Raw genomic sequence first — 19565 nt, forward strand, 5'->3', positions numbered from 1 at the left:
CTGTGTACACCAGCCCCAGATATGATGAAGGCTGGTATACGGTCACCACTAGGAATGGCTATATACCCTGCCTGCCTGCCTGTATACTGCTACAATAGTCCTGACAAGGACTCTTCTGGTCACTAGCCTGTATTCCGACCTGGCTATACCCTGCCTGTATATAGCAACAATAGTCCTGAGAAGGACTCTGCTACTGTACTCCGACCTGGCTATACCCTGTACTTCTGGTCACACTGTTTGCAGCCCTGCTACGGAAATAGCTATAAAGGGCCGCAAACCTTTCCCTGAAACAGCAACACTCTCCCTGCACTGACTGTCTGGATGGCTGTGAGCACAGCACAGCGCGCCCGCCGGTATAAAGGCTCGGTCACGCTGTGCGGGCCGGCCAATCACTGCAATTCCATAACTAACAGGGCTGTGGCATTGCAGTGGTCTGCCAGCCAATCCCTGCATGAGGGCTGGCTCTCAAAAGAGCGCCAACATGCAGGGATGAAGACCACGAGTACAGCACGAGTATTGCGAGATTACTCGGTCCCCGCCGAGTAGCCCGAGTACAGTGATACTCGTGCGAGTACCGAGTAGTAACAAGCATGCTCGCTCATCACTAGTTAGCACTACTGTGGGTATGGATTAAAATCCCACCCAGAACAACATCTTCAAGGAGTTTGTATGTTCTCCCCCTCTTTGAGTTGGGGTGAGACTGGAGAAAATTCATGCAAAGACATACTGGTATGCAATTTAGATTGTGAGCCCCAATGGTAAAAGAGTAAAAGAAATAAACTAAACAATCATATCGCTCACTCAAGAGAATTTGGCATCCATAACCACAGCAATCATCTGCTCACTTGGCCAGATTCATTTGAAAGGGAAGATTGTCATGATATAGATACTGTGAATACATGCAAAGATTTAATGGGGTTATCTTGTTTTATCCCAAAAGTCTGCAGTCACTCTTGTGAATCCTAATATCAAGCACAGAGGATTCTCTGGTGCTGACAGTGAGACCGAGCAGTCATATGACTGCAAGTATGCGATATGCATACTCCCAGCTACATTCCCACTAAATATGCACTTCCTCACTCTATAGAAGTGAATATGAGGTGGTGCACAACTATTTGGAATGTGGCCGGGAGTATGCACATCGAATACTTGTGATCACATGACTGATTGGTCCCGACACTAGATAATCCTTACACTATGTGCTGCATGTAGGGGGGTCAAGGCTACGCAACCCCCCTTAAGAAGTAGCTGGCACACGTAAGGTTAACTGTAATGCAATATAATGTATGGTGTATTTTGTATATGGTCACCAGGTGGCAGTGTGGCTTAGTGACAGCAGTCCTGGCACCTGTAGGAAGTTCAGGGGTTAAGTAAGAGGAGGAGAGTAAAGTATATAGAAGACAGGATGCAGAAGGATGGCAGGAGAGTCACCAAAAGGAGATAAAGATAAAAGGCCATATTATTCTATTAATTAACGATCCTAAGGGTCAACCCTTTGATCCCAGACACGCAGGGTCCTGCTCTTGAGAGGACTGTCGGAACTGTGTCCATAAAAGCGGGATTTAGTCCAGTCATTCGGGGTCTCGTCTGTTCTTTCCTGGATACAGAAAACCCAAAGAAATCCCCTGCGAGACCGAAAGTCAGTAGGCCCTGAGAAGGGTAGGTCCTGGTGTGGCGCCCCTGAGGCTTCAGTCGCCACAGGGCTTTGTATCTGACTTAAGATGCAATGCTCATCTCGGGTAAGAAGAGGTTCACCACTGGTTTTCACTTACACAATACACTTAGGTGGTTTCCAGCCAGCCAGCAGTTACACAACACAGGTGGGCACCATAGCAACGGGCTTTTCCCCAGCACTGGTGAGTCATCAAAAAGGTGGGAGCTGCCTGGGAAGTGAGCGAAACACTTACTTTCACTTTAGAACAGTTTTAACTCAGAACAGTTTGGACACAGGAGAGAGAATAGCTTGAGGCAGAGAAGAGCAAGGCCTCTAGGTGGATGCTGAAGGTCTACCCCCAGAGAGGCCAACTGGGTGCTGGGCAGACTGATAGAGAAGCAGGAGACTACTGTCTGGAGCTGTGAGATAGAGGAGTTCATACGGTAGCCGGAGGGTGAGCCCCAACAGCCCCTTTAGGACCGGCGCCACTCAGGGTGCAGAAGACCTAGGGTAGAACATACTTCATGATGGACTACCAGAATGTGCAGGGAAGGGGGGTTTCACATCCCATCGCCCATCACCAAAAGTCCCGGAGCACCAGCAGCATATAGAGACAGGAGTCACGGCCACGGTCGGGTCCATAACAAGTTTTGTGCTGCCTGCGTATGGGACGGCAACTAAAGCCAAGGACACTGGGGTCGCCAAGTAGCTTCACGCCACGGGGATCCACACTACAAGGAGCAAGGAAAAAGGTCTCACATGCTTCACAACACCTTTGGTGACCTCTGATTCATCCGGGATCGGCTGGGGCCCATCACGTCAATGACCAGTACCTGCGGGCGCAGCACACGAACTGTGAGTAAAACACCTGGAACCGCAGCCCCTGTGTGAGACTCTGATTCGCCAGCGCGGCCCCGCGCTTTGGTGCCAACGTTCCTTCCCCCGTCACGACTGTCCTCCCCGAGGCTCACTCCACCTGTGGGGAGCTGGACTATCTGAGCTGCGGTAACATCAGCCACAGAGGAGAGCGACATCTCACAGTGGCGGCTAATCCCTTGCCACACACCATGGGTGGCGCTGCAAATCAAACCCCCCTTCCCCCTTGGACTCTCTTTGCCTGTAGACGACGGGGCCACGGAGCTGGGTCAGGCCATTCACAGCAACCCCACAAAGCCACTGGCCCAGTGACGAGTAAGCCCTGCAGGTCCTGTGGGGTGCTACTGTCCCAGACGTGTACCGCCCCAGCAGCGGTCGAACCGCTCGGATCCGGGTGTTGCTACTCGTGGCTCGAGGGTCTACAGACCCAGGGGCTCGGGGTCACTCCGAAATGTGATGGGGGGTTATTTACAAGGGAGTTAGGTAGTTCTAGACGCCACCCGTGGTGTGTGGTAATAGGGAGTACCACCGCTGGTAGTACCCGGGGTGATGGAGTGGGGCAGCCAGATCACGTTACCCTCCACGGGTAGAGAAAGGCCCCGGGACCCTGAATGGTGGGATAGATTGCAGGGGGAGCGCAGACTCGCTGGTAGCAGAGGCTGATCAGGTACTCACTCAGAAGGAAAGCAGACACTGACAACGTGGTAAAACAAGTCTCTGGGTGCCGCTGTCCTCTTGGGGAGCTCGTCCGGGTCCTGTCCCCTGCAGCACTACCTGATGGTCTGGTCCTGCCTTCATGCACAGAATTGAGAATTGTCCAAGTGGCCCGTAAGCTTGTAGCTGTCCGGGCCCCGCTCCCTTCTATGAGCAGCAGAGGACCTTGCCATCAGGAGCTCACACTTGGGATTTCAGTGGGATGCTTTGCTTGGAAAGCCCTATCCCCCTCGTTGTGCTAGTGCCCCCGATCTCTGAGCTTCGTGGGAACAGTCCATAAAGGCCCTGTCCTCCGCAGGTTAATTGCTGGGTTGCTTGAAGCCTCTCCCCGACCTAGGGGTCCAGTACCCTGACGTGCTTACGGCCCCAGACCGGCTATTGGACTGCAGCTGCCGACCGTCCTCCTCGACTAGCCAGGCACCCAGTCCCAATATCCCGCGACCGGGTCTCCGACTTCTCCGGGTCCAGACCAAGCTCTGCAACCCAATCTGCTTCTCCCTGGGAGCTCCAACTCCCAGCTTCCTGAGCTCCTTACTGCTCGAGGGCTACCACTGTTCTGACTTGTCACCTCCCACCTCCCTGCCTGACCCCTAGGTGGACGGCCCTATTCCAGCTTAGCAGCCCACTGGTGTGCCTAACAGGATGTGGTGCGAGGTGTGATTAGGATTTTTAGATGCTGAAGGAGGCAGTGCTGCAAGTTGGGAACCAGAACCATGGGGGGTTGAGTCCTGCACTGGGAGATAAAGAGCGTACAGTACCCTGTGACGAGCTGACTAGTCTAGAGGCGTCACACTACACTGGCCTAAAGCACGAATGGAGGAATGCTGTCGCACGTAACCTTTCCAGAGCGCCAACTAATCCCTGTTGGTGGGACGGATAAGCTTAAGGACTATTTGAATTGGTAAGTGCAGCGTGACATAAGATAGGAGAATGAGGGGCCTAGTGGTGTCTAATGGAGCCCAGGTGCCAGGAAAGCGGTAGAACATTAAATTATATGTAAAAGTGGAGTCTGGAGGGAACCCATCGGGACCAGAAGCGGTGCCTGTGTAGTGCTAGTGAAGACAGATAGTGTAAAGAAGAATAGTAAAGTTCCATTGTTGAAAGAGAATACTCCATTGTGTACTTTATTGTCTCAGAGAGAGAATGGATTGAAGAATGGGCTGTGGTGAAGTCATCCTTTTAGTGGGGTGGCATCTGGGAGGCAAGGGATTACCAAGCGGCTGCGCTGCGGCCTGGCAACCCTTGTATACACGACTACCACTGCCTGCCCCGTGCCCCCCACATGCACGCGAGGTGAGGATGCACAAATCTGCAGTTACATAAAGTGACCGGAGACTTTTTGGATAAACCCAGAGAATACCTATAATAATAGAACTGTGAATTAAAAGTTAATTCTTATCTTAATAAATGGATATTGTCAGACAGTGCTCGTAAAAATGAATAATTTTACCATTAACTGTGTGACGCCCTGGTAAAACCAGGTAGTCACAGAAAGAGTTAATCCTCCTTGGCAGCTAGACAATCCCCACACAGATGTACAGCAGCCAATCAGGGCCCTACTCACCCCCTCCCCAGGAAAAGGGAGGGGGCGAGAGGGGCTAAGGAAGTGACAGAGCAGAATTCAGGTCAGTTGTGCTGTAGTCAGTGGAAAGCTGACAGGGGAGGCTTGCAGCTCCCCGGAGAAAGTGGTAGCCGGGGTTGGAGCCTTGGACTACCGGACTAGGTGGCTGTGAGGGCCACAGGCGACAGAGATCCGGCAGCGGGGAACCTGAGGCGACCGGGACAGGGTTGTAGCCCGCCGGTGCCGGGAGAGGGACCTAATCCGGAGGCCGTTCAAACGGACTAGTCCAAACAAGAGAGACAGACAGACAGTGTGGAAGGAAGGGCCCCTGGCTGTACATCTGGGTGTGGGACCCGAAGACACCCGCCAACGGTGACCAGCCAATCGGCCATTTGGCAAGTTGGTTTACAAAGGACTCTATTAGTGATGAGCGAGTACCAAAAAGCTCGGGTGCTCGAAGCTCGGGCCGAGCCTCCCAAGATACTCGTGTACTCGGCCCGAGCACCGAGCCCAATGTTATCCTATGGGAGACCCGAGTATTTTTGTGAAATCACCCCCGGCAGCATGTAGAAACCAGAAAACTGTAAATTAAAAAAAAAAAACGTGCGTGTGTGTGTAAGCGTGCATATATATATATACACGCGGAGTGGAGTGCGGGAGGGGCCGTAGCCGAGCGGGGAAGTGTCGGGCTAAAGGCACGGTCACGCTGTGCGGGCCGGCCAATCACTGCAATTCCACAACAGGGCTGTGGCATTGCAGTGGTCTGCCAGCCAATCCCTGCATAAGGGATGGCTCTAAAAAGAGCGCCAACATGAAGACCACGAGTACAGCACGAGTATCGCGAGATTACTCGGTCCCCGCCGAGTAGCCCGAGTACAGTGATACTCGTGCGAGTACCGAGTAGTAACAAGCATACTCGCTCATCACTAGACTCTATGTTTTCTGACCACACACATCAGCCTAGCTTCATCCAACACCAAGACAACCGAACTGTGAGTTTCCTGCTCTCTGCAATCATTGCCACCACCATAACTCCCAATTGGGCCCCGGGACTACACCTCCCCTACCCGTGGAGGGGATTCCACCTTGCTGCCCCACACCATCAGTCCCGAGCATGGTCCCCAGAGGCAGCGGCGGTGCCACCATCTCATCACCGAAACCCACGGCTGGCGTCACAGACAATCCCCCTTTACATATTCCCCTTTTGTTGTGGAGCCTGGGATCACTGATCGGGTCACGCCACTGTGATACCTCTAGAAGCAAACCCATTGGCCCGGCTCTGAGTACCCCCTATCCCTGGGTGACACTACTGCGTATTCATGTTTTCAGTCACTCTAGAGATACCAGTAGTAACACTTCAGTTTTGTTTACAGCTTGTTGGTTTGGAAACCGACCACAGCTATTAGACAGCAGAACATGCACAGCACTTACAAGCACATTTCTATTGAGCTTGTAAACACTGCAGTGAAGATGGCCAGGATCTCTGGAACGCACGGTTACCCCCTAATCCTGGCCAGCTTCACTGCAGTGCTTACAATATAGAGAGCGGCGGTGGTCGGTCTCCTAAGCAACGAGATGTAAATAAAAGAAATGCGTTAATATGCCAAGAACGGCCACAATTTGTAATAAGCAGTGAAGCAGTTTTCACAAGTACTAACCGCCATTAGGCATTTATGAAATGGGAACAACTCAGCTTCCATACTGCAAAAATGGTTTGATCTATCAAATGCAAATAATAATGTTAAATAATTACATTTCAGGAGATACTGAGTCACTTTGATAGGTGTAGTGCGGGGCCTCGGGGGCAGGTAATGACCCCTCTCTTTGGTGTACTCCATGCGTCATGCTCTCACCCCTCAGGCCCGGCACAAGGCACAACCTGTTTATCAGTTAGTTTTTATTAAACTGTTCCATCCATTGCACTTGATTTTTTACATTTTTTATACTTAGCCTTTGTTTTTTTACACCCAAAGTAGTGAGAATATCTGACCACTAGACAATATTGATCTCTTCCAATGCCTCTTTTTTTCAGATGATATCCTCAAAATTAAGAAGGAGAAAGATGCTCCTCAAGGAAACTACACCCTGCATCTGGAAATCTATGACCTCCAAGGCATGGCCTCTTTGGAGAATATCACGGTGTATGTGTGTAACTGCTTGGGTGGTGATGTCTGTTTAGAAAAAATTGCAGACCCCCCAACCCTAAGTGGAAGCGCCATTGCACTGATCCTGTTGGCCCCCATATTTTTTCTCCGTGAGTAGCTCTGTTTCTTTCTCACTCTTTTTGGATACTAGACTGCACTACCTCATGTTGCCTGTAGGGGCACTGTAAGAAAAATACACACATTCATTCTAATTTAGAAAATCCAATTGTCGACATTGAGGAATTGTGAGAACGTTGAATTTGCTTTACGATGGAGAGGAGTTTCCTTTGCCTTATGCATATTCTCCAACCTGTGACTTTACAGCTCTTCCAAAATTACAACGTCCAGATTGCCCTAACAGCTGTAAATGATAGTTCAGAAATGGGACTGATTTGGATTGACAAGCTGTAAAATTTATTTCCTGCATTTCTAATTATAATGGAAATAGATTGAACAGCGTCCTTAACTTGATCGGATGGTTTTCTATGGCCGCCACTAAGGGGCAGTGTTACTTCTCGCAGCCTCTGCCGACATTTCTCTGCCTTCTGTTCTATTTCTTCATTATACAGGATATATGATATATAATATGGGATTGATGGCAGGGGGCTTTCACTCCTCACTTGTCTTTTCTTAAGACTGACTGTATTTTACCAGTCTGGTCTCTGTTCTTGTTGCAGTGCCCCCTGCTGCTCTGTCTCCTCCAAGCACTCACCTTGATTTTCCCTTTTCATGCATACAGTACTATGTCTCCTGCTGTGCAAGATAGAAACTAAGAAAGTCATGGTCCCTGTGGAAACTGAGGCTCTGAACTCACTGATTACATACAACGAGGAATCGGATAATAAGGATTGTCTGGTACGAAGTCATCTCTGTAGTAACTGGCGATCTATCTTCCCCTCTATCTATCTATCTATCTATCTATCTATCTATCTATCTATCTATCTATCTATATACAGTGGGTACGGAAAGTATTCAGACCCCTATATCTTTGATTCATTGCAGCCATTTGGTAAATTCAAAAAAGTTCATTTTTTTCTTATTAATGTACACTCTGCACCCCATCTTGACAGAAAAAAACAGAAATGTAGCAATTTTTGCAACTTTATTAAACAAGAAAAACTGAAATATCACATGGTTATAAGTATTCAGACCCTTTGCTCAGACACTCATATTTAAGCCACATGGTGTCCTTTTCCTTGTGATCCTCCTTGAGATGGTTCTACTCCTTCATTGGAGTCCAGCTGTGTTTAATTAAACTGATAAGACTTGATCTGGCAAGGCACACACCTGTCTATATAAGACCTCACAGCTCACAGTGCATGTCAGACCAAATGAGAATCATGAGGTCAAAGGAACTGCCCAAGGAGCTCAGAGACAGAATTGTGGCAAGGCAAAGATCTGGCCAAGGTTACAAAATAACTTCTGCAGCACTCAAGGTTCCTAAGAGCACAGTGGCCTCCATAACCCTTAAATGGAAGAAGTTTAGGACCACCAGAACTCTTCCTCGACCTGGCCGTCCAGTGAAACTGATCAATTGTGGGAGAAGAGACTTGGTGAGAGAGATAAAGAAGAACGCTAAGATCACTGTGCCTGAGCTCCAGAGATGCATTAGGGAGATGGGAGAAAGTTGCACAAAGTTGTAGTAGCCCTGAGACACTCAGGGCACTACAGGGAACTGCATCCTCTAGGGGCTCCAGGACCTGCCCCCTGGGACCTGGAGTATTAGTTCCAATACCACCAAAGCACAACCAAAATCCTAAGTTATCCACTCCACACCAGGCATAGAGGGTTAACCATGTAAGGGGATGGTCGCCATGGAAAGGAATGAGTCCCTGGGATTAGTCAGCTTGGTGGGAGGGGTCAGCAGTCAGTTAGAGGAGTCGAGGGAGTGCAGCACACAGGAGAGGTGTTCGGACATGCCTGAGCTGGGTCCGTGCAGCGGTGACCCGGGGGCACAGGAGACAGGTCGCCAGGACAAGTACCGGAGATACCGCTGGGACTGGAGCACGCACGGGGCACAGGGCCCTAGATCAGGCTCCAGTTCTACATGGCCTGATAAATACCTGCCCGGTGAGGACACCTTCACGGACTTCACCAAACCAAATAATCCGGCGGCATCAGCAGTAAACTAGGATCGGTGTTCGGACACTTACCTCCCCACAGGGTCCCCACTGCCCGCCGTATGGAGAAGGAGACTGTACCCTAAAAGGGACAGTCGCGCCCCAAATGCTCCACGCTACGGGGACCCAACCAACGGAGAGTGTCGGGGACAGAGCAACCTGGGTCACTACATTGGCACTGATACTTCTGGGACCTGAACCAGCAATCCAAGGGCCTGAGTGAGTGGAGACTGTTAAAGACAACCTGGAGTGGTCTCCGTTATTACCCCTCATCATCTCCCAGGCATGGCCCTACCTGCGGAGGGCCTAACACCATTGCTCCAATCACCACAAGCTCTGGGAGTACCCACATTTAGCAGCGGCGGTTTTCCATCCTTAACCGCAACCCACAGGTGGCATCACATGACATTAACTCTATTCTCCCCTGTAAATATCCCTCCTTGTAAAAGGGCCCAGGGAACGGAACCGGGCAACGGCAACCAAAGTGACATCCCTAACGGTATATTCTGCCCGGGACCGAGTACCCCCTTCCCTGGACGCTACTGTGACGCCCTGGACAAGCCAGGGGTCACAGGTAATTACACCACCACACCCTACACCCCGGTTAGGCACATCTAAGCCAGACACAAAACCCTTGTTGCCTTCCTCCAGGGGCTGATGTTCACACCAGGGGGTGGGCCAGGCGGTTGGTCCCGCCCACCGAGGAGTTCACAGTCCTGGAGGCGGGAAAAAGCAGGCAGATCAGTGCAGATTAGTGTTGGAGGTGAAAGTGGAAGGAGTAAAGTGAAGTGGCAGTAGAGCAACTGACTGAGAGCGTCCGGGTGTGTGGCCCGGGCGAGACAGCAAGGTTGGCAGACGGTGGTGACCGTCTGCAGGAGTGGCCTATCGGAGTTGCCGTAAGGACCGTGGACGGGCGGTGGCCCGGCGGTACCGGACCGGTACACAAGGAGAAGCCAGCACCATTGGCAGGGGCTTTTCGGACCCCGGCAAGGCTAGGAGTCGCCGTGAATTTGCCGAATCCGTTAGTGAAGGGGACCTCCTAGGTTTCCAAACAGTCAAGTCCTGACAGAAGGCAACAGTCCAACCCAGTGAGAGAGACACCGCCACCGCCAAGGCAACAGTTTCTCAGGGCCAGCGCCTGCGGGCAAAAAGGGGCTCCTCCGGCCCATATCCAAGCCGGGGAGCGGGTTACCGGTGGGAACCCATTGGAACCGTCAGAAGTACATAGGTGCAGGGAAAGGCAGTCACAGTCAACCTGCCGAGGAAAGAAGCAACAGCAGCCGTCCGTGGGACCCGTCTTTCCAGCCGTGTGTTTTACCGAGAACTGTGTCATCGTCTCAGGCTGAGTGAGTACCACCGTGCCGTGCGGCACAGTGCTGCCCCTGCGACCCTGCACCTCGCCAGGCCCCGCAACCCGCCTGCCATCATCCATCCCTACCCCATCACCGGGCCCCGGGAGACAACCAACCCCCTACCCACGTAGGGGAGAACTAACAACTCAGCTGCTCCCTGTCACCGCTCCCGGGATCCCCGTTCAGAGCAGCGGTGGTGTCACCTAAATCACCACAACCGTGGGTGGCGTCACGGACAATAAATCCCCACAATCAACCCCCCCTTTCACTCACGGGCGAGGAGCGCCGCTCGAGTCCCCGGGATCTGGCCCACCGCTCGAGCCAGCACCGAGCAGCAGCAGCAGCCGGACCCGAGCAGTGGGAGAGCGCAGCGTCCCCTCCTCCGCCCGCGACACTACAAAGTCAACTATCACTGCAGCCCTCCACTAGTCAGGCCTTTATGACAGACTGGCCCGACAGAAGCCTCTCTTCAGTGCAAGACATATGAAAGCCCGTATAGAGTTTGCAAAAAAACACATGAAAGACTCCCAGACTATGAGAAATAAGATCTCTGGTCTTATGAGACTAAGATAGAACTTTTCGGTGATAATTCTAATGTGGGGAGAAAACCAGGCACTGCTTATCATCTGCCCAATATAATCCCAATAGTGAAACATGATGGTAGCAGCATCATGCTATGGGGGTGTTTTTCAGCTGCAGGGACAGGACGACTGGACAGGACGACTGGTTGGATTTGAAAGAAAATGATTGCGGCCAAGTACAGAGATATCCTGGAAGAAAACCTCTTCCAGAGGGCTCTAGACCTCAGACTTGGCCGAAGGTTCACCTTCCAACAAGACAATGACCCTAAGCACACAGCTAAAATAACAAAGGAGTTGCTTCAGAACAACTCTGTGATCATTCTTGACTGCCCCAGCAAGAGCCCTGACCTAAACCCAATTGAGCATCTCTGGAGAGACCTGAAAATGGCTATCTACCAACATTCACGATGGAACTGGAGAGGATCTGCAAGGAAGAATGCAGAGGATCCCCAAATCCAGATGTGAAAAACTTGTTGCATCATTCCCAAGAAGACTCATGGCTGTACTAGCTCAAAAGGGTGCTTCTACTCAATACTGAGCAAAGGGTCTGAATACTTATGACCATGTGATATTTCAGTTTTTCTTGTTTAATAAATTTGCAAAACTTTCTACATTTCTGTCTATGGATCTATCTATATGTATCCACACACTTCTCTCTTCACATCTTCTCATCTATCTATCCATCTATTCCTCTATCTATCCATCCATCTATCTCTCTATCGATCCATCACTCTATCTATCCATCCATGTCTCTATCTATCCATCCATCCATCTATTCCTCTGTCTATCTATCTCTTTATCCGCCCATCCATCCATCTATCTCTCTATCTATCGATCCATCTATGGTATCTCTATCTATCTCTCTATTATTTATCCATTTATTATGTCTGTTTATATCACTTTAGGCTTCAGAAGTACTGAATGGAGTGGGAAACATAGCTGACGTCACAGGCAATGATCAGGTAATCTTCCCGGGCTTATGGAATACATTATTTAAAGCTATAATATATATTACTTTTGTCCTTAGAGTCTTAGCTTGTAGTAGTGCTATTCAGGTTGGTCACTGGCCCAATACATCCCTATGAAAAGAGCATTTTATAATGCCAGTGAATACCATGTGCGCCAGGTCTCACACTCGCATGCTGTGGGATCACTGACTAAAACAGAAATGTAGGATTTGGAGAAGTTATCTCTGTGTATGGTGGTGTACAGTATTGTGTCACTTCCATGGAAAAGAGTTGCAATAACAGGCCCAACCCATAGACCTGTGTGGCGCTGTTTCTGAGAGAAGCAGCCATGTTTTTTTTAACCTGTACAACCACTTTAATACCTTCATTTATTTACCAGAACAACAAGCGACTACAAGGAGGAGACTACAAAGAGCGTCCCATTCTCTGGAGAACCCGTCATGTCCATACATTACACAGAAAACCCATTGTCTTCAATGTGAACTGTGTAATGCTTCATTTCTCCTGTGGTGGCGCTGCAGGAAAACTGAACATTTGCTGCTAGGTTGCTCCACAGATTTCATCTGATCTCTGGAGCTTCCAGAAGTAGGGACCCAAATGATTACCTTATTTAAGGGAATCCTTCTCATAAAAAGGGAATGCCAAAAATCCCTTTAAGACATTTTCCTATCTCTTGGATAGGAGGAGTTTGACTCCTTGGCTTTCCGCCGATCCAGTACCAGAAGGTCCTCGGTAAGTAGAAGTTTAAACTTTTTGCATGTTAGCATGCACGGGGAGGGGAGAGGATTAAGGAGCGAGGTGATACATTGCTTCAGTTCAGGTTGTAAGCAATTTCACAATTTCCAATGAAAATCTCAAATCAGCAAACTTGTGAATTATTCTCAAGTCTGTAGCAAAGGCTTCAGGAATAAATTTGCATATTTAGAGGTAAAAGGTAGAAATAGACTCCGGTAAAAGCTGACTAATTAGAAGGAAAAAAACCCAGCTTCTTATTTCTTATTTTTATTTTCAACAGACCAGCGAGCTCTACTGTAATCCGTTACCCCAGAGACTTCTGTAGGATTATGAGAGTGGTGGGGGAGGGGTGGAGAGTAATTTATGGTAATATTGTGTAAAAAGTAAAAAATTGATCTGTTTATGCTATCATTGCAAAGGCAGAAGAGGAATCTCTAAGAGTTTATTAATAAGAACTGCATTTTGCCAGGTAGCACAAAAAAGTTAAGGCGGATATTTGACAAGACTTTCAATGCATGCTGCTGTAGCGATCTGCTGGGGTAGCAAACAAAAAGTTGCTTGTGTTAAGAAACCTCATGTTGGTGTTTAAAAGGCAATCCCACCATTAGAGTTAATGCGGATTGATTTGCAGGATTCAGTCCATCGGCCAGGTTGATAATCTGTTGCCGCGGCATGTGAGCCGCGAGAACAGCCTAACGGCATCAGCGGCTCTTCTGGCGTTGCGCTAGGCTGACTATCAAAAGAAGAGACACCAGGAAAAGCCACAGTTAAAGACAGTTGTCAAGTCTCCTGTCCAGTGACTATAGATTACCAAAATGGCCAATAGACCAAGTCCTGCTAAGCGATTCACACCACCAGTTGATGACACCTCTTCATTTGTATGCTTCTTGGGAGATCAGAGGGTGTCATCTGAAGAAGAAGACCATACATATGTATTGAACAAATGCAGGTAGCTGCCTAAGAACATGTACGACCATCAGTATTTGGTACTACTGACTTTAATTGATGCTGTGTAAATCTGGGGTTGGTCAGTTGAATAGTACAAGAGATCCGTGGGTATCTATTAAGAGGGTTCACTCAATTGCTTAGTTCAGGTGGTTCGATGGCAACATGGTCCACCATCACTAGGTGGTGCTACTTCATGTTGATGCTGAAGTGGGACCTAGGGGTTCAACTTAAATGCAATAGAATTACATATGTATATGAGGGACTTTAGATGGCTGCTTAGTTTATAACGAGCCACCATCAGTAGGTGGTCAGACGTTATGTCCATGCAGAAATGAAGAAGCGGGAGGGTCGCTAGAATACAACAAAAACCTTAAATATGTATTGAGCTGCTTAATTCAAGCATTTGCGTAACAACATGTGTCACCATCAATCTCCGTCCTGGTGTGGATATCTGTGAGTATCAACTGGTGACAAAGACCCTGTCTATTTGTTTTGGTTTATTAAAAACTGTATTTGGTCTTGAGACTTGAACAAATCTCCTTCCCTATGCCCAAGTGTCACTCCTGCGAGTCCTGCATGAGATCAGAGGGGGTGTCTGGCCCGTCTGTTACTGTCATTGTGGGGTTGCATGAGGCATGCTGTAGTTGTTCTTGGGCCACTAACCCATTGTAATGGCCACGACGTTCTGTCATTGTTTTTGGGCATTTGTGTGATTACTTCTCTTACCTCCTAAAAGCTTGATAATTACAGAATATCTATCACTCACACACAGGCACCAGCAGCGGTCATCAATAATAAGACAAGAGTGGGTCGTTCTAACAGCATTCAGGTAAAGGGCTCCTAGAGTCTGGGACATTTATCATTCTTCCTTCTTTTACCTAGAGAAATCTGTCATTCTCTTAATATTTTTGTTTCTCATAGGTTCATTCTGCAAATAATCAAAACCGTGTAGGAGCAGCACCAGTGTCTTTTGATCGATCAAACAAACGTCGACATTCGGTAAGCTTAAAACACAATATTGGTCTTGTTTGAGGTGTAACTGGACATCAATGCAAAATGCATAACATAATCAGCCTCCCATGGGCAAATAGAATACTGGTATATTTTTTGTTAGTTCATCCATTACCTTTGTAATAGTGGGTGTGTATATATGTAGCAGTTTCATTAAGGAGCCCAGTTTCTGAAAGTTGAGTCTAAAGGTGGCTTTACACGCTACGATATTGCTAGCAATTTCTAGCGATATCGAGCGTGTAAGTACCCGCCCCCGTCGCCCATGTGATATCGTGTGATCGCTGCCGCTGCGAACATTTTCGCTATGGCAGCGTCACATGCACTTACATGGTTAGCGGCGTCGCTGTGACTGCCGAACAAACCCTCCCTCAAGGGGGAGGGACGTTCGGCGTCACCGCGACGTCACTAAGCGGCCAGCCAATCAAAGCGGAGGGGCGGAGATGAGCGGGACGTAACATCCCGCCCACCATCTTCCTTCCTCATTGCGGCCGGTGGCAGGTAAGGAGACGTTCCTCGCTCCTGCGGTGTCACACATAGCGAAGTGTGCTGCCGCATGAGCGAAGAACAACATGGATAAACAACCCTTACCGATTTTAGAGTTTGGGACGACCTCTCCATGGTGAACGATTTTCACCATTTTTGAGGTCGCTTAAGGTCGCTGGTAAGTGTCACACGCTGCGATATCGTTAATGACAACGGATGTGCGTCACTAACAACGTGACCCCGACGATAAAACATTAACGATTTTGTAGCGTGTAAAGCCACCTTTAGAAATATAAAGGTTTTTGATGTCCATCAATCTCCAGGTAATTCTGTAGTGTCGGTTTAATTTCTAACCTTCATAAGGGTAGGCGTTCCCTGCCTACATTTAGGTGGTTCAGACATGATAGCAAATAGCAGAATACATAGCTGCATAATAAAATGAGTCCTTGTGTCCACCAAACTTAGTTGCACCAGTCAACAAGTCCGTGACTCAGTGAGTTCTCCTGAGAATTACCACATCCTATATTTGGCATTGCTCATGATATTTACCCCTTGCTTACTTTACCAATGTCCGAAAGTCTTGTATTAAACATCCCAATAGAACTAGTATGTTTGATCGTGCCCTATAATGATAGAATATTACCAACAAAGTTCCCCAACTCTGTTCTGATTACATAACACATGTGTACATTTTCTACGCCATAATCCGTTCGACACTGGCTATTCGCCGGTGCAAAATCTAAGGGATTGACATGCCCGCACCGGGGCTGTGGGGTGACACGTTACCGGGAGGCAGTTCTGGCTCTGGGGCACCGCGGTGGCGTGGCCTGGCTCCATGACCCCGGCGGTGTTGTTTATTTTAAAGGTTGGGGATGATCACAGTTCATTTGTGACGCCACCTGTGGTATGTGGCAAGCTAGGTGCCACCGCTGCGAGATGGGGCTCCCCTGGGCAGATAGTGACGTAGCTTAGATGGTGTAGCTCTCCACAGGTAGAGCTGGGCCCCAGGGCTGATGGGGGTGGTAGTAGTAGTCTTCGATGGCGGGTGGGTGCAGGCGAATTAACGGAGCAACACAGGGATGCAGTCTCAATGTTTTTACTCACACATGCCAGGGACCACCTTTGGAGTGCCGGCATTCACCGTGATGGGCTCCAGCCGATCCCGGGTAGTTCGGAGGTCGAGTCCGGTGCACCTTTCATAAGTGTACTCTTTCCTGGTCGTCTCTGCGCTTGCTTCACCCTCCTGCCTTGCGCCCTTGCTCTCTGAACCTTGTGGGGTGGCACAAAGCTCTATCCCTTGGTCCTTTTGGGTCACCTTTCAGTGAATTCGTGTGCGGTGTGTGGCTGTGTTGCTTGGAGTCACCTCAGCCGTTGGTTTTGCTAGCGGAGCCCATACTCCTCTAGCCTAGGGACCATTCCCCGTGGTGCGACCTAGTCCTTCCACCTGTAGATTATGTGTGGAACAAGGCCACGGACGTTTAACTCCCGTGGTCTCTAAGACCCTTTCTGTTGGTGCCCGGGACGAGCGGTACCTGCTCCAGGCCGCATGACGTAGCTCCTCCACTTCTCCTCCTTATCTCTTTACACTACACACTGTGTTTCCACTTTGTAGTCGTGTGTTCCCACTCCTACGACTCCACGCCCTCTGCCATGTCTGATGAGGCGTTTTTGAGCCTAGGTGTGGTGCTTCTATGTGAACTGATGTTGACCTCCTCCTTACCCGAGATGGAATACCACACTTATGGATGAGGTGCAGTACCTCTGTAGCGACTGAAGCCTCATGGGTGCTACAGGATCCCTAGTCTTCATCCTTAACCCCTAAAAGGAGTTAGAGCAAACCAATCCACCAGATAACTCTGAAATTGGTGCTGTTAAATAGAACATACATTGTCTTCTTACTCCATCGATAAAGCTCCACCATAAAGATGCTAAAGAAATGAATGGAAATATAGTTGGCATTCAACGAGTCTGTTATGTAAGTGTGTTATATCAATGTAAAATTATAAACTGCAAGGAGGTATTGACTTTGCTGCAGACAGATCCCTGTGTTGCGGACCTCAGGATTAGGCACAAATTACTGACAGTAGCACTGATGCAGTAGTAGAGTAGTCATGAGTGGAGACACAAGTTGTCACTACAGCCCCCGGCACTACCCAGTAGATTGTTTGTCTGCAAGCTATCTTTCCCGATTGTTAGTACATATGAAAGGTCTGCTGTGCCAAAACTATTGTGCTTTCTATGAAAGAGCCACTGCCAGACGTCTTTGGCAGTGGCTAATCTCAGTGAGCGAGAAAGGACTGTCAGAGACCCACAAATGGAACAATAGGTACCAGGCAGAAAACCCAAAGAGGATTGTTAGAACGAGGTCAGAATGAAAGTTGAAGCAGAGATCAGGATCAACAACCTATTAAACAATGCATAAGAGTAGGGGGCAAAAAAGAATTGACCTCAATTATTCAATGCTCATCGGGACAATTCCTCTTTACATAGGCTGCCAGATGAGACGTGATCTTCAGGTACCAGTTTTACTTTAGCAGTTTGACATTGCTGTGCAACAAGGGCAGGAAAGATGTGGTTTAAACCCTTCCAACTTCAGGGCTGCAGCAAAAGACTTGAATCAGACGAAAAGGAGAAGAAGCATACAGTCATTAGTTGGCTAAGTCTCCCCTATGCAGCATTCACAAGAAATAATATTTGTTATCTACATAATCAAATATATCATTGAAACATCTCAGACACCCAGGTAAAACAGCCATTGTAGCCAATAAAAGTGTAGGATAATGATTTATATCACCAAAATCCTCACAAATCTATGATACAAGTAAAATATATCTTTGTACCGTGTTAGCCAGTAGAGATAAAAAAATTGTTTAAAAGAACAGAGAGTCCTCAGTGGTTGATACCTTTTAATGGCTAACTGAAAAGATGGTAATAATTGCAAGCTTTCGAGACTACTCATGAAAGAGGGTATACGTACAACAATCATTAACAGTACAAGACAGACTGGTATAGGAGGAGAGAGGACCCTGCCCGCGAGGGCTCACAGTCTACAGGGAATGGGTGATGGTACAATAGGTGAGGACAGAGCTGGTTGCGCAGTGGTCTACTGGGCTGAGGGCTATTGTAGGTTGTAGGCTTGTTGGAAGAGGTGGGTCTTGAGGTTCCTCTTGAAGCTTTCCACGGTAGTGGAGAGTCTGATGTGCTGAGGTAGAGCGTTCCAGAGTATGGGGGATGCACGGGAGAAATCTTGTACACGATTGTGGGAAGAGGAAATAAGAGAGGAGCAGAGAAGGAGATCTTGTGAGGATCTAAGGTTGCGTGCAGGTAGGTACTGGGAGACTAGGTCACAGATGTAGGGAGGAGACAGGTTGTGCATGGCTTTGTATGTCATGGTTAATGTTTTGAACTGGAGTCGTTGGGCGATGGGAAGCCAGTGAAGGGATTGGCAGAGTGGCGAGGCTGGGGAGTAGCGAGGGGAGAGGTGGATTAAGCGGGCTGCAGAGTTTAGGATAGATTGGAGGGGTGCAAGAGTGTTGGAAGGGAGGCCAGAGAGCAGGAGGTTGCAGTAGTCGAGGCGGGAGATGATGAGGGCATGCACTAATGTTTTTGAGGATTCTTGGTTAAGAAAAGCACGGATCCGGGAGATATTTTTGAGTTGTAATCGGCATGAGTTGAAGAGGGCTTGGATGTGTGGCTTGAAGGATAGAGCAGAGTCGAGGGTTACTCCAAGGCAACGAGCTTGTGAGACTGGGGTGAGTGAGCAACCATCAAGTTTGATGGAAAGGCTTGTTGGAGGAGGTGAGTGAGGAGGAGGAAAGACAATAAACTCTGTTTTGTCCATGTTAAGTTTTAGGAATCGTGCAGAGAAGAAGGATGAAATAGCAGACAAACATTGTGGTATTTTGGTTAGTAGAGAGGTAATGTCAGGTCCAGAGAGGTAGATCTGTGTGTCATCGGCATAGAGATGATACTGGAAGCCGTGGGACTCTATGAGCTGTCCCAAGCCGAAGGTATAGATGGAGAACAGCAGGGGTCCAAGAACTGAGCCTTGAGGGACACCGACAGATAGGGGGCGAGCTGAGGAAGTGGTGTGAGAATGGGAGACGCTGAAAGTTCGGTCGGTTAGGTATGAGGAGATCCAAGATAGGGCCAAGTCTGTGATGCCCAGAGATGAGAGAATCTGTAGTAGGAGGGAATGGTCTACTGTGTCGAAGGCAGAGGACAGGTCCAGGAGGAGGAGGATAGAGTAGTGTCGCTTGGCTTTGGCGGTTAGTAGATCATTGGTGACTTTGGTTAGGGCAGTTTCGGTAGAATGATGTGGTCGGAAGCCAGATTGAAGCCGGTCAAAGAGGGAGCAGGAGGAGAGGTATGAGGACAATTCAAGATGGACATGCTGTTCCAGTAGTTTTGAGGCATAG

The 19565-nt window shown here is 48.8% G+C and overlaps 1 protein-coding gene across 4 annotated transcripts in view; it reads left to right on the forward strand.

Moving 5' to 3' along the window:
• The window catches only part of LOC142311727 (cadherin-like protein 26), a 273298-nt gene that overhangs the window by 226864 nt on the left and 26869 nt on the right, over window positions 1–19565 (forward strand). For 3 of the 4 annotated variants that reach the window (XM_075350388.1, XM_075350389.1, XM_075350390.1), the window contains exons 12-17: window positions 6838–7059; window positions 7689–7804; window positions 11908–11964; window positions 12652–12702; window positions 14426–14482; window positions 14575–14652. In XM_075350388.1, the coding sequence (XP_075206503.1) occupies window positions 6838–7059; window positions 7689–7804; window positions 11908–11964; window positions 12652–12702; window positions 14426–14482; window positions 14575–14652 (581 nt within the window). The remainder of the gene's footprint in view (window positions 1–6837; window positions 7060–7688; window positions 7805–11907; window positions 11965–12651; window positions 12703–14425; window positions 14483–14574; window positions 14653–19565) is intronic. The other variant, XM_075350392.1, reaches the window with a different exon arrangement.

The sequence above is a fragment of the Anomaloglossus baeobatrachus genome, chromosome 5 (assembly GCF_048569485.1).
Source record: "Anomaloglossus baeobatrachus isolate aAnoBae1 chromosome 5, aAnoBae1.hap1, whole genome shotgun sequence".
Lineage (NCBI taxonomy): Eukaryota > Metazoa > Chordata > Amphibia > Anura > Aromobatidae > Anomaloglossus > Anomaloglossus baeobatrachus.